At 39.8% G+C, this 13,809-nt stretch overlaps 1 protein-coding gene across 1 annotated transcript in view; it reads right to left on the minus strand.

The window, feature by feature from the left end:
- The window catches only part of PKN3 (protein kinase N3), a 2,242,690-nt gene that overhangs the window by 963,758 nt on the left and 1,265,123 nt on the right, over positions 1–13,809 (minus strand). Inside the window, exon 10 of the mRNA XM_044058139.1 lies at positions 13,738–13,809. This exon is cut by the window's right edge and continues 4 nt beyond it. Coding sequence (XP_043914074.1) covers positions 13,738–13,809 — 72 coding nt within the window. The remainder of the gene's footprint in view (positions 1–13,737) is intronic.

Raw genomic sequence — 13,809 nt, forward strand, 5'->3', positions numbered from 1 at the left:
TGTTGAGGGGGGGTGGCAAACAGATCACAGCATGGCTAGCCCCATTTGCAAAAGATCAAGTCCACAACTTCCTGCTTCAGGGACCACTCATGGGGCATCAGGATGGCCCGACTGAGCTTGTCTGCTATCACGTTGGATTTCCCCGGGATGTGCGGTGCAACCAGAAAGCACTGAGAAGACATCGCCCATTGTCAAACTCATAGAGCCTCTCGACACAAAGGGGTAAGACCTGGTTACACACTGTTTCTTGATGTACCATACTACCGACATATTGTCCGTTTGAATTGCTATAGTCCCTGTAGGTAGAGAGTTCTGAAGTGCTTCCAATGCCAGAAGCACTCCTCTCATCTCCAGGACATTGATGTGCAAGTGGTACTAGTGTTCCCGCCAAGTCCCTTGAACAGTCTGTCCCAGATAATGCCCCCCACCCTATCTGGGAAGCATCTGTGGTCACTGTGGCTACAGGTTGGGGGGTAAAAATGGCCTGCCTATTGTCACCATAGGGGAGTAAAGCCACCACTCCTGGTCCCTTTTGCAGGATTCTGTGAATAGAATTTGATGCGACATGAGTAAATCCTGGAATGACCATTGTGCAAATAGAAGCTACTGTAGAATTCCCATGTGGAAGCGAGCCATAGGGACCAGAGTGATTGCCTCTACCATAGAACCCAGTACCTTGAGGACAAATCTTGCTTGAATCCTCTTTTGTGTGAAGAGTATGACAACTTGGCGACGGATCATTAATACTCTTTCTTGAGGCAGCTTTGCCATCATGGTCCTTGTATCTAAATTAGCCCCTATCAAGGCAATAATATTGACAAGGCAACAAGGCAGATTTTTCGCAATTTATGGTGATCCCAAGTTGAGAACAAAAGCGGATTGTGTATTTCCTTGCCCTGATTAGTTGATGCTCAGTGGTGGCAGTACGGAGCCAGTCATCTAGGTATGGAAACACCCGGAATCCTTGATGCCTCAGGTGAGCCGCAACTACTGCCATGCATTTGGTGAACACCCTGTGGGTTGTGGTGAGACCAAAGGGCAGAGCTCTGAACTGATAGTGACTGGCTCCCAGCTGGAAGTATAGATATCTCCTTGATCATCTGTCCATTTTTATATGGTAGTGTGCATCCTGGAGATCGATAGAGCACATCCAATTGTCCTATCCCAGAAAAGGAAGAATGGACTGCAGTGTTACTATCTGGAACTTTGTTTTCTTGACTGACTTTTTTTAGTCTGCTGAGATCCAAAATGGGTCTCCAGTCCCCTGTTTTCTTTGGAACTAAAAATAACCTTGAGTAAATTTCGGATCCGATTTGGTCTGCGGGGACTTCCTGGATGACTTTTTCTTAGCAACCTTTGAACCTCCAGGTTTGCATGATCACGAAGACTGGGTGGAACATCTGGGATAGAGTATTGTCTTTTTGATAGGGGAAGTTTTGAAAAGGGGATATTGTAACCTCTGGATATTATGGATAGTACCCATGTATCTTCTGTGAGGGTCTGCCAGGCTTTTGGGTACAAGGATAATCTCCCCTGACTGTCTCTGGAGTTGGACAGTCGGGCCTCCCTTCAGGAGCGCTGGAAGGGCCTACCAGAGAAGGTATCTCTGTCGCCCTGGTTCTGCGGAACCCCCCTCCCCCCCATCACAAGGTCATTGTTTTCCATTATTTCCCCCTCTTCCCCTGGGGGGAAAATGTGCATCAGGTGAAGTACCTTGAGATTTCCGGAACCACATCTTTCCGCTCTACTGGCCTTTGGGATAGGGCCTACATGGAGCAGAAAAACGTACTCCCACGGCAGAGATTTTTGCCATCCTGTTCACACCTGGTAAGAGTCTTTTGACTGAGACCCAAACAAGGACAAGCTGTCAAAGGGGGCATGAGTAAAGGAAAACTTGAAGGGATCCGCAAAATGACAAAGGCGCATCCAGGAGTGTCTGCTGCCCTGCTCGCTCCATCAGCTGCATAAGAAATGACCCGCATGAAGGAGTTAACCACTGAAGTCAGGGTCACGAGCTGAGAAGCTGCCTTGTCCAAGGCTCTCACAGCTGTAGAATCCTATAAGGTGTCTCCTAACTCCTTGAGGAGATCCCTTTGAAGCCTTGTAAAGAGGGACAAATAGTTCAGTGACCTGAGTGTAAAGGTCACTGAAGAAAACATACGCTTCCCTGATTTGTCCATCGTACGAGATTCTTTGTTGGGAGGATGGACAGATGAAGTTTCTAGTAATTCCTTCTTGGTGGCTGCTGCCACCACCATAGCATCAACGGGAACACCTTTAGATAAGGAGAGCCTGTCTTCAGGGGCTGCAATGAATTTACTGGGCCTCCGCGAAACTGGTTCCATCGTGTCTGGAGAGATCCAAGCTTTTCGAGCCACTACGTGCAATAGTGGGTCGAAAGGAGGAGATACCCAAGAGGTGGAGGGTTGGGAACTGAATGCATCCAGGTACACTGACTCTTCTTCAGAAGGGGCAAGGGACTTCCAGTCACCCCTCTGTCTAAGGATTTCTAAGATGTCTGAAAAAGTGATCTTCAGAGGGGGACCGTGGGGACCCTTCTGAGTCATCCAAGTCTGTGTCTGATGTCAAGGACTCAAGAGAGTCCACATGCTTCCTCTTGCAAGACCTCCTCTGAGGGGTGCTCAGGGGAGGTTTTGGATGAGGTGGAATCACCCAATGGGGCGTCCTGGAGGAGGGGTTCCCAAAGCTTGGGGCAGACAGGAGGTTCAGAGGTGGACACCGACACCAAGGGCAAAGAAGCCAATGGAGCAGAGGATGGAGCTGTCTCAGCAAACAGCACAACCACCACCTCAAAGGCATTATGGTCCTGACTCAAAAGAATCTCCAGCTCCAAAGAAGCAGGAGACTTCCTCCGAACCAAGGGCGATGGCTCTAAGGCCGATGTAGGAGCCGAGCTGACTTGCGCTGAAGCTCCAAGAGGCAGAGTAGGGTCGGTCAAGGGTCCAATGCCACTTCCACCCCTTGGAGCTGACAAGGAAGCGTCGCCCCCCCAGATCCTTTGACAGAAAGAGGTATCAAGGAGATCTGAGCAGTAGTCAGAACCGAAAGATCAGAGGAGGTTACTGGAACCGACAGTTCCACCACTACGACTTCCATGCACTCCAGCTCCGACTTCCATGCACTCCAGCTCCGAAGTCAGACGAGGAATCGAGACAGGTGTTGTTCGGGCTGTCGGCACCATTTCCATCTAGGATGGGCCCGAAAGTATTTTGGCTAGTGCTGGTGGCCTAACAAGCCTCTTTACCACCCTCTCCACATCATCATCCAAAAGGCACCTGGATGACAGAGAGGAGTGTGTGAAAGACTGGTGACTGCCTGCCACAGATTGCAATAATGGTGACTGTGGAGGGGACCGCACCAGTTCTAAGTCAGGAGACCTGGAACGCTTATGGAACCTTACTGGCTCCAAAGACACAGATGGAGCTGTAGGTACAAATGTCTTGATGGAACCGAAAGTTGGGTCCGACTTAGCTTGAGGTTTATCCTTGTCCTTAGATGGGTCCGAACTCGGAACTGAAGAGGATGAAGGCTCGACTTTATCTGATTTTTTAGCTGGCCAAGTCCCCTCCATGGCAGTATCAAAGGGGCTCTTCAGCAAACCTCACAAGATAAGCTTGTTTCTTCTCTCCTGCAGGACTCATGAACTAAAGGCATGACAGAGCAAGAGTCCTGCAGGTGATGAGGTCCTAAACATAATACACAACTCGTGTGCCCGTCCGTAAGGGACATCTTTTGGCAACACAAGTCGCATTTTTTGAAACCAGAAGATTTCGAATCCTTGGCAGTATCCTTGGACATAACACGAAAAACAGCACTATAACTAAAGCTATATACTTGCTAGTAAGAAGACTACGAAGCACTCTGTATAACTAGACAAAGAGGAAAAACTGTTGGCAATAACAGACTACATATATATATATATATATATATATTTTTTTTTTTTTTTTTTTAAACAGACGGGGGAAAAAAGGAGAAGGGGGGAGAGCCACTAAGTTATACAGCGAACTCCCACCTAAGGAGATCCTCTAACTCAAAAGGCAACTCCTTAACAGTTACAGGAAAGGCAAGAAGGAAAGGACGACCCCTCTAATTTAAACGGGTTTGAAGAAATGGAAAGGCCAGAGAGAAAAAACAGTTAATTTACACAACAAACAAGTCACTCAGATGGGATAGGGATAGATATAAATACTAAAGACAACTACAGATAACAAAATAACTAAGCTAAACTGGAAATATTAGCTGAAAAATATAATAATAGAAAGAACACTTAGCCTGAGCCACTATCCGCAATCTCGACGCTCCAAGTGGCAAATGAAATCTGGGTAACTACTGCTAGGCATGCTGGGACAGGGGCTAACCTCAAGTCAGTAAAAGCACTCGAGCTATAGTATATGGCTGAGTCGAAGCAGATGATCAGCTCTGAACCAAAACAGCACGAATCAAGGAGAGATATGAACAACAAAACATGAAAGGTTTTCAGGATGGTTAGTCAGCAGAATACCTGGGACAAAGGAAAATAGGAGTACTTATAGTAATTGTATGAGGACCTCCAATAGTTATCGAAAAGGCTAAAGATAACGACAGACTTGTAGTGCTAAGGGGCTAATGGCAACAAGGGAGGAGGATTATACTGTCATGTACACCTAAAACTGACATAATGGAGCTTAAGAAAATTCTGGAGAAATAATAATTTTTCAGCAAGGAATATTACTTATAGGTGGGGGACTGGAATTTGATTTGCAGCACAGATTATGTGTTTGGAGATCCCAGAATGAAGTGTAACAAAGAAGGGTACATTTTTGAAGAAATTTATGAAAATATTTGTAATGGAAAATGTGAATTCAGTAGTAGGAGTTCAGAGTGAATGCACGTATTATTCCCCAAGATATAAAACCTGTGCTAGGTTAGACAAAACCTACATTTCATCTTTCTTCACAGGAACATGTGCATTTAATTGAAAGTCTTGCTAAGTACCCAATAACGATTTCAGATTATGCGCCAATAATAACAAATGAAAACACAGGGTAATGAAATAAAAATGAGACTTTGGTGCTTTCTCACCTATCTGTTGAAAAGAGAGGAATTTAAGGAATGGGTAGTGGAGATTATTTAGGAGCTATTCGACAGGATAGACATTTCTTCCAAAAATATAGCTAGGGTTTGGAATAAAATTTAGATGGTGTTTAAAAATACTTTAAGGATACACTGTTTGAAATGATGGGTGGGCAGATTGGTCTGATGAGGGAGATGATTTTTCTGAGCTATGATACAGAATCAGAATTGTCTAGACCTAGTAAGGCCTTGCTGTGTCTAACAGTGGCTGCCAAAAAAAAGCAATACTAGAAAATGGAAATTAAAATCTAAACAAACTATACTGGAAGTAGTGAATATACTAAAGGTAAAACAACTGAACTGAGATCTTTAGAAAAGAGTAGGAGCAAACTACATAGGAAAAAAATGAGAATTGTGGGAACAATACATACAATGAAGGAATGAGGTTTAAAAGGTGGCAGGACTTAAATGAGCTATGTAATATTTGAGTGAGAAAGATTGGGTAGATTATAAGTGATGTAGGTTTGCAACTGGGAGTGTCTCATTATGCTTTGTGATGTAAAAATGCGTGCAACTAGGATTCTGTCACTGTGGGTTGTTTTCCTTTACATAAATGTATGATTGCTTATGTAGTAAGGGATGATTTAATAGAGATGTTTCTTGTTAAAAAAAAAAAAAAAGGCAGGAATTGAATAATGTATGTAATACTGCTTCGGTTATATGACAAACACCAATACATGTGAAGTATAACGTTTATGTTAATATAGTTCAATTACTTTTATATGAATGTAAATGTGCCTTATACCACAAAGTGGTAATTCAATAAATGTGTCTGAAAAAAAGATGGAGTTTAAAAATAGGGTGGGAATATAATAAAGGGAGCTATGGTTAAGAAGTAACAATTACTACTTCGAGGGACTGACAAAAGTTTTAAGTATTGCAGAATGGGGAATCTCTCAGAACAATAAGAGGATCAACTACAGAAAGCTAAGCGGAAAATAAAGGATCATCTCGATAATATGCACAAGTTTAGAAAGACTGCTGTTAAGCAAATGTTTTTGGATAATAACACTACAGCACAAAAACTTTTAGCACAATGACAGAGGCAACAGAGGGTTGTCGCCAAGGTTAGGGAGCCTATAACAAGGAAGGTAACAAGAGACCTTGTACAGGAATTAGAAATTATCTGAAAATTCTATGCAAGCCTGTATAAAGCAGAGAAATATGGAAATCAAGAAAAGATACAAACAGGAATGTTCATGGAAGAATTAAAAATGCCAAGAGGCAGATGAGGCTCAATTAATGTCTAGGATAGGAGGAAATGAGAAAGATTGTGACGTATAATCAAGCTACATGAAAGTCCCCAGGAACAGTTAGCATTCCTATGGAAGTGTGGAAGCAAGGAGGGAAAAACTGATAAAGATCTGGAAGGTTTTGTTGAACAGCATTTTAAGAAGAGAAGCACCAACATCCTGGCAGAAAGTAGTGGTAGCAGTTATACCTAAAGAGGACAAAGATCCATCAGCTCCAGCTTCATACAGGCCCATTTCAATCCTAAACCATGATTATAAAGTGTTCATTTCTATAATGGCTAAAAGAATGGCAAAAATAATGCCAAAACTGATAGATATGGATCAAAGTGGTTTTGTGGAGGGGAGGCAAACATTTGACAACATTAACAGAACAGTGATGATCCAGAGGTAAGCAAAATGTAAGAAAATACCATTGTTGTTGGTGGGTCTTGATGCAGAGAAAGCATTTGCTAGAGTACGCTGGGAGTTTGAGCATGCCAATGGAAGCATTTGCATTTCCTGAAAAAGTAATAAGGTTGATTAGGAGGATATTAGAGGGATTAGCAGCAAAAATTGAAGTGGGTGGGGTCCTCTCCAATAATTTCTGCTTGCGCAGAGGAATCAGGCAGGGGTGTCCCCTTTCCCCTTTTTTTATTTGCATTATATTTAGAACCTTTGGCAAAGAAAATAAGGGACTCAGAAATTCAAGGATACAATTGGTAAGATAGTCAAGAAAAGATGCCTCTATTTGCAGATGATATTATCTTACACAGGACAAAATCAGAAAGACATTACAGTGCTGTGGAACAATGTGACACGGTTTCATATCTTTTTGGGATACAAATTTAATGAAGCTAAAACAAATGTAATAACGGTAAATTATGTACCCACAACATGACTTGGTTCAGCAGTATCCATACTTATGAGGACATGATAAAAGGAAGTATTTAGAACACGGATTAAAAAAAGATTCTGGTGTGACAGCTAAGGATGTGTGGGAATAGACTAAACAAAAGATAATACAAACACTAAGAAAACAGAAGCTTTGCTACATGGATAAAGATAGCAAGATACAACCTGTTAAAATGTTTTTAGTACCTTTAGTCTTATACAAAGGTCAGGCATATTTTTCTTAACAACCAGAGAAGAAGTTGTGTACAGCAATTAATAAAAGAACTGAAGAACTTTATCAGGGAGGGGAAGATGGAAAGAATTAAGTGGGATATGCTGATTCTTCTAGTAGAACAGGGTGGCTTGGGAGTACTCAGATTGAAGGGATATATTTTAGAGCTACACAGTTAAGGCTCCCATACATAGCACAAGTAAAAACTGTAATTCAAAGGGAAAGGTGATGATGATGATGAAACAGGGGGGAACCTCGAGAAACAAGGAGAGATTGGGATTTTGGATGCATTCCTTTGAGAACAATAATCATTCAAAATATTAAATCCATAAAAGTAAAATATCGTAAGAAACAGGTCAACACGTGAATAGAGAAAAGAGATTCTGCCAATAGGGATGACTGCAATTAAGGATACAGACAACAGGCAAGAGGGGGCTGGAATTTATTGCAGAAAACTGGCAAAGCAACCAAGGTACTGGAAGCAAATAACTAGAGCGGTAAAGATGATAGAATGGGAAGACGCCACAAATTTATTTGGACTACAGGTTAGAGTTTGCCTTCCCTTTCAAAAAATGACAGAGTGTAGGCAAAAGAGAAAGGAATATGGTGGTCCTAAATGAAACATCAGCATTAGTTGTGTTTTTAGTAGAATCTAGAAAAGAAGCTGCTATTAAAAAAGGAATAATTAGTACAGCATATAAAATACTGCATGATAACTATAAGAATCAGTCAGAGGAGGCTAGAAAGGATTGGGAAGACAGACTGGATAGCAATTCACAAAGAAACAATGGGAGGACATATATATACCTCCCAAATAGGTAAAGTCTAGAAGATTTAGGATTTTTGTTGGAAGTGTTTACATAGATATTTTTATACCCCAAGTAAACTCCAAAGACTTTTTCCTCAGACATACAGCAAATGTTGGGAGTGACAGGGAAGAAAGAAGTAACTGGGCAACATTTTCTGGGACTTTGAGCTGAAAAACTTTAATGATTCCCTGCGGGATGCACTTGCCCGAGATGCTGGGTGGGCAGTTTGGTGTTATGCAGGAGATGATTTTTCTGATCTATGATACAGAATCCCAAATGCCTAGACATGGTAAGGCCCTGATGTGTCTATTTATGGTGGTGGCAAAAAAGCAATTACTAGAAAATGGAAATCAAAATCTAAACCAACTACAATAGAAGTAGTGAATATAGTAACAGAGACAAAAAAAAATGGAATTCAGATCTTTAGAAAAGGGAAGACAAGCAAACTACATTGGAAAAAATGGGAATTGTGGGAACAATACACACAGAGGATAAATGAGGTTTAAAAGAAGTCAGGACTTAAATGAGCTATGTAATGTTTGACTGAAAATAACTGGGTAGATAAATGGTGCACTATGTTTCCAACTGGAAGTGTTTCAGTATGATTTGTGATGTAAATTGCTTGCAACTAGGATTGTGTCAGTGCAATTTTGTTTTCATTTATATGAATGTATGATTGCTTGTATCTTAAGTGATGGTTTAATAAATATGTTTATTGTTTTAAAAAAAGGACAGGAAATAAATACCTTATGTAATGCTGCTTAGGTTATATGAGGTAGTTGCCATCTCTACCAGGGAAAGTTGGGCAGTACACATGTAACATATTCCAGCATAGCTAGCTGGAGTTTTGTAAATAATTTTATGTCATTTGACTATCAACACTGGTTTGTACAGATGCTTGTGTTAAAAATGCATTAACAGTGGGTCCTGCTGGACATAGAGAGATACATGTCAGACAGTATTATTATAACAGATTAAATGTATATGTTTTAACAAAAATTTCAGGAAGGGAAGAGGTTAATCTTAGTCCGGCTAACTTTGAAAAAAGACTGAAAATTAAATGGGTTGGTTTAGGTCATGAAGATTTTATCTTGCAAGTCTGACTGCAGCCAGAGACAAAATATCTGGGAAAAGCAGGACTAGGAATCTTACTGTATTGTCCTTAGGGGTGAACTAATTGCTACCCTGAAAGGGTGGAAGATTTTGAAATTGTTTTATAGCTTTCAGATGCTGCAACAGATCTTAGCAAAGCTCTAGGTGTCCATTGTGCCAGAGTCAGGTGACAAGATGTGATGTAATTCTATACCCAACACTGAAATGATTCTTTAGCTATTAGTGAGAGACATGACAGAACTCTCACAGCAGCACTTTGTCTTCCGGAACCTGACAGGAAAGATCTCTCAGATATTTCACAACCACACACCTCATCTTGCCTTGCTGTAGTAAGCAACTCAACACCCTTCATCTTGCCTTGCTTTAGTAAGTAACCAGGAACAGTAAACAGTCAGGAAAATATTGTGAGATTAGTTAAGTATTGATTTTCTGCATCTGTGTGAATCTATTCAACTGTGTTATTTTTTATATCTCTTGTGATTTAAACTTGGGGTGTTTATTCTAACTAGATATTCAGTATTCTCATGTTTTCTATGTTATTTATTACTAAATATTTCTATGCCTTTCATTGTGGCTGGTCTTTTAGAGAATATTTTTAACATCTTATGAGTGCTTATGCTTATTTTAGTGACACTGTGGCCACTCCTGAAAGCCTTGTGACATTGGGCAAACTCTACCATTTGTATTAGTATGAACATTTATGCAGTATAATTGGGTACCCTTGTAAGTGTCTTAGAGTAGATGACTGGGGGCAGCATAATTACCTTGTAGTCTGGACGGAGGGTGCACAGCTGGTAAATCCATGCCAGCTTTTCCCAGGGGTGTGTGCGCGTGTGAAAATCAGATATCCAAGTCTTTGTGTCAGCCACCTCGAACAGGGACACGGTGCTCCAAACGTGGTCAGTGTGGAGTCTTGTTTGGGACATGGAGAGAGAGAGAGTCCACCCCAGGGTGGGACTGTGCTCCCTGTGTGCTCTTAAAGGAAATTGTGCTTGGTACAGACAGCTGCATCTTAAAATACTGTTTGAATCCATTTTTGCTCCTAGTGGCCGTCCCTCAGCAGTGCCAGTGGTGAGGACTGAGGCTCGTTGATTACTGGTCCGGAGTAGGGACAGTCACATGATATATAGCAACATACGTGAAGTTTAATGTTTGTAAGCATGAACTTAATACAGTTTGATTACTTTTATATAAATGCAAATTTGCCTACTTCACAAGTGATAATTCAATAAAGGTGTTTAAAAAACATGGTTTGTTTTAATTTATATAAAATGTATGACTGCCATGTAATAAGTGCTAATTCAATAAAGATTTTTTTTAAAACAAGTACTCTGATATCAGTATGTGAACTGTACTACCTGAAACAAGCATGAAATGTATGCATCTACCTTAGTGCCAGGATCATGACTGAAGCGTCCTCAGTCCAGCCCATCTACCTTGCTAAAGCAAAGCAAATCACGATTTTTCAAGAAATTCCAAAGTTCCTAATGACAGAAGAGTAAAAACTTGGGATATATATTTACACTGGATTAGAAATGCAGTTACTGAAAGTGTCACAATGAGAGGTTGGCATGACCAAAAATCACCAAAAGGAAAGAATTCAGTCTTATTTTCCTTTCAGGGAAGAAAATAGCCTCACAGCACCATGTTCAAAGATAAAATAATTCCTGACATGTAGAGAAGACAAATGCTTAAGAGTGCAAAACCCATATGGGAATAGTAAAGTGTTCACACAAAAACAAGATATGTAATATGTTAGGCAGGAAGGTTGAATCAGAACAAATACAAAACAATATTAGGTATAAATCATCTAATCCTTAACAATTCAAGAAGAGATTTAACTGATATGCTGTATGGTTATCGTGGTAGAGAGCAGCATCTTCACTCATGAGGCAGAATGGGCACAGATATGTTCCACTTCAAAGACTACCTGAAAGCATTGTTTGTACATTTTCCAGGTTTCCAAAATAGACAAACTTCAGTGCAGTTATCGTGCTAGAAATTAGTTTCTCAAAATGGAATATTTGATAGTGCCGTATCTGACAATGATATGCAATAACAAATCATGAATTCAGAGAATTTGTGCAAAAGAAAATTGAATACATGTCCAGGACATACCATCTGCAGCCAAAAAGACGAGTAAAGATGACTATTCATACTGTGAATATTTCCAACAGAAAAGAGGTAGCCGGGATGGCTATTGGAAAAGTCACTGCACAGTTTTGAAATATAAAAACACTTCGATGAAATGACACTCCATCTCCAGCTGAGTTAAAAGATGAACAGTTGCACTATGAAGCTCATTAAGTCAAGCAATACAGTAGTAGTGCAGATTTGACACATTCAGAGCTATTGCCTCAACTGCACCAGATTTGGAAAACATACATGACAAACACATGAATGCTCAAAAGTTAAATATTGAGGATTGAAAGTTTACATTTATTAAAACATTTCATAATGTGTACAGAAGGTTTTACTTGGAAAAATAACTCACGATGTGCTTAGTACAGCTCTGAGGTTAACTCAAAACTGCTTCAGTGCTTACTAGTCCATAAAACACATATGCAATAAATTTTATAAACAAAAAGGAAGTGGAAATATATAGAATCTCTGTCTTCAAAAAGTAATGTTAACTACAGTGAATTTTTATGTTTTACAGCACACATTCAATGTACAAGTTCCTTTGATTAAAGACCTTAAATGTATTTCACATTTGTCATCTGGTGGAAGTCCAGCTGGGAAGAAAGGTCCCTTTTCAGTGGAGACTCTGGGAGAAGAGCTCCAGAACATGCAGTACAAATAAATTTTTGTTATAAAATATCAACACTGTCAGAGTACAATTAAAATAAAATAAAGCTCTACACAGAATTTCATTTTTGCATTATATCTCACAATATGTACATTTTGTGGATGATGTGTTCTTCGTGTGGAATGGCTCACCTGAGACCCTCTGAGTCTGTGGACTATTGATATTTTTAAAGTTCACATTTAAGCACTCCCGAATGTCCATAGATTGTTTTTGAAGTTTGCGTCTTGAGTACCCCAGATGGTTGTGACACTCAACTTTATAATAAATCATGTAAGAAAATGAGCACACTTCAATATCAGAGTATGCATCCAAAGTATGTAAAACGTAATGTGTTGAAAGGGCAATTTTACAGATGTGCAAAGCTGCCAGAAATGAGGAGGATATGCTTTCCTCCTTTGATACCCTAAGTGACGACTTTCACACTAGGGGGTACTCTGAATTTGAAAGAGGGATGGCATGTCATGAGGTTCTATCACACAGAAATGATTTGGCAAGACTATTTCTCTAACTTTTGTGTTGACACTGTGGTAAGACAGAATAATGGAAATGATTTTAGAATGTGTGTCACGTCACTTATTCAAATGACATTCAACCTATCTGTGACATTAAGCACTGGCATATTTTGACTATTGATGCCAGATGAAGGGCTTTGGTGAAACACCAAGCTTTTGTCATAGAAATAACAGTGCAATTAAGAAAATGATTTGTTGTAAAGCTATGGTTAGCAATATACCTTGTACTTGGGTTAGAAAAGAGATACAGCCATGCAGACTATGTACCATGTGTAAATATGTGAAAATTGAAGATAGCGTTATACATCCGGTTACTGGGCATACCTTTGAATTCAATTTTTATGCTGACTGTACTAGTAACAACCTGTTCTACTTGGCTGTTTGTGATCAGTGTGGGTGCTATTATGCTAGCAGGATGAATCAAATGTTAAAGAATTGTATCAGAGAACATTTGTAAGAAAAAAGCAGAAGTGATAATAGGAATGATTTGTATAAGCCTATTTGTAACTCTGGTACTGAACACCTCTTTAAATGTTTAGTTTTGGAATTACTGAATGTAGGAGCTAGAGGAGGTGATATTAAAACAAAAACAGAATGTTTGCTAGTTAAATAGATGTTAAATTTATAAACTGATAAAGGGAAAGGATTGAGTATATATCTTTAAAATCCTTGCTGACATCACGTGACTTGATCAGGTGATTTTTATTTATTTATTTTTTACTGTATTTAAGCACTGTGTTAGTTTTTAGGTCTGATGAAGCACCTCTGGTGTGAAAGCGCTCATCTGTTATATATATTTTTATTCTTTTTTACCTTTTTGAAATAAAACAAGCATTTGATATAGTCCTGTGTTAGCTGGTTCTTTACTTTCTTTGTTCCATTTCTGTACAACTTGGATCAAACCCTACTGATGCACATATCTGCAAACAGTTAAACACTGAGACGGAAGAAAGTTCAGCCTAACAGCCATATAAATCATAAAATTCTACTTGGCATTTTCCCTTACCTTTTAGCTTAAGAAAGATTCGCTTTTGCCGTTGAAGGTTTGCATGCCATTCTATCACAGGATTGCTGAAAG

The sequence above is a fragment of the Protopterus annectens genome, chromosome 16.part0, assembly GCF_019279795.1.
Source record: "Protopterus annectens isolate FY-2018-M chromosome 16.part0, PAN1.0, whole genome shotgun sequence".
Lineage (NCBI taxonomy): Eukaryota > Metazoa > Chordata > Ceratodontiformes > Protopteridae > Protopterus > Protopterus annectens.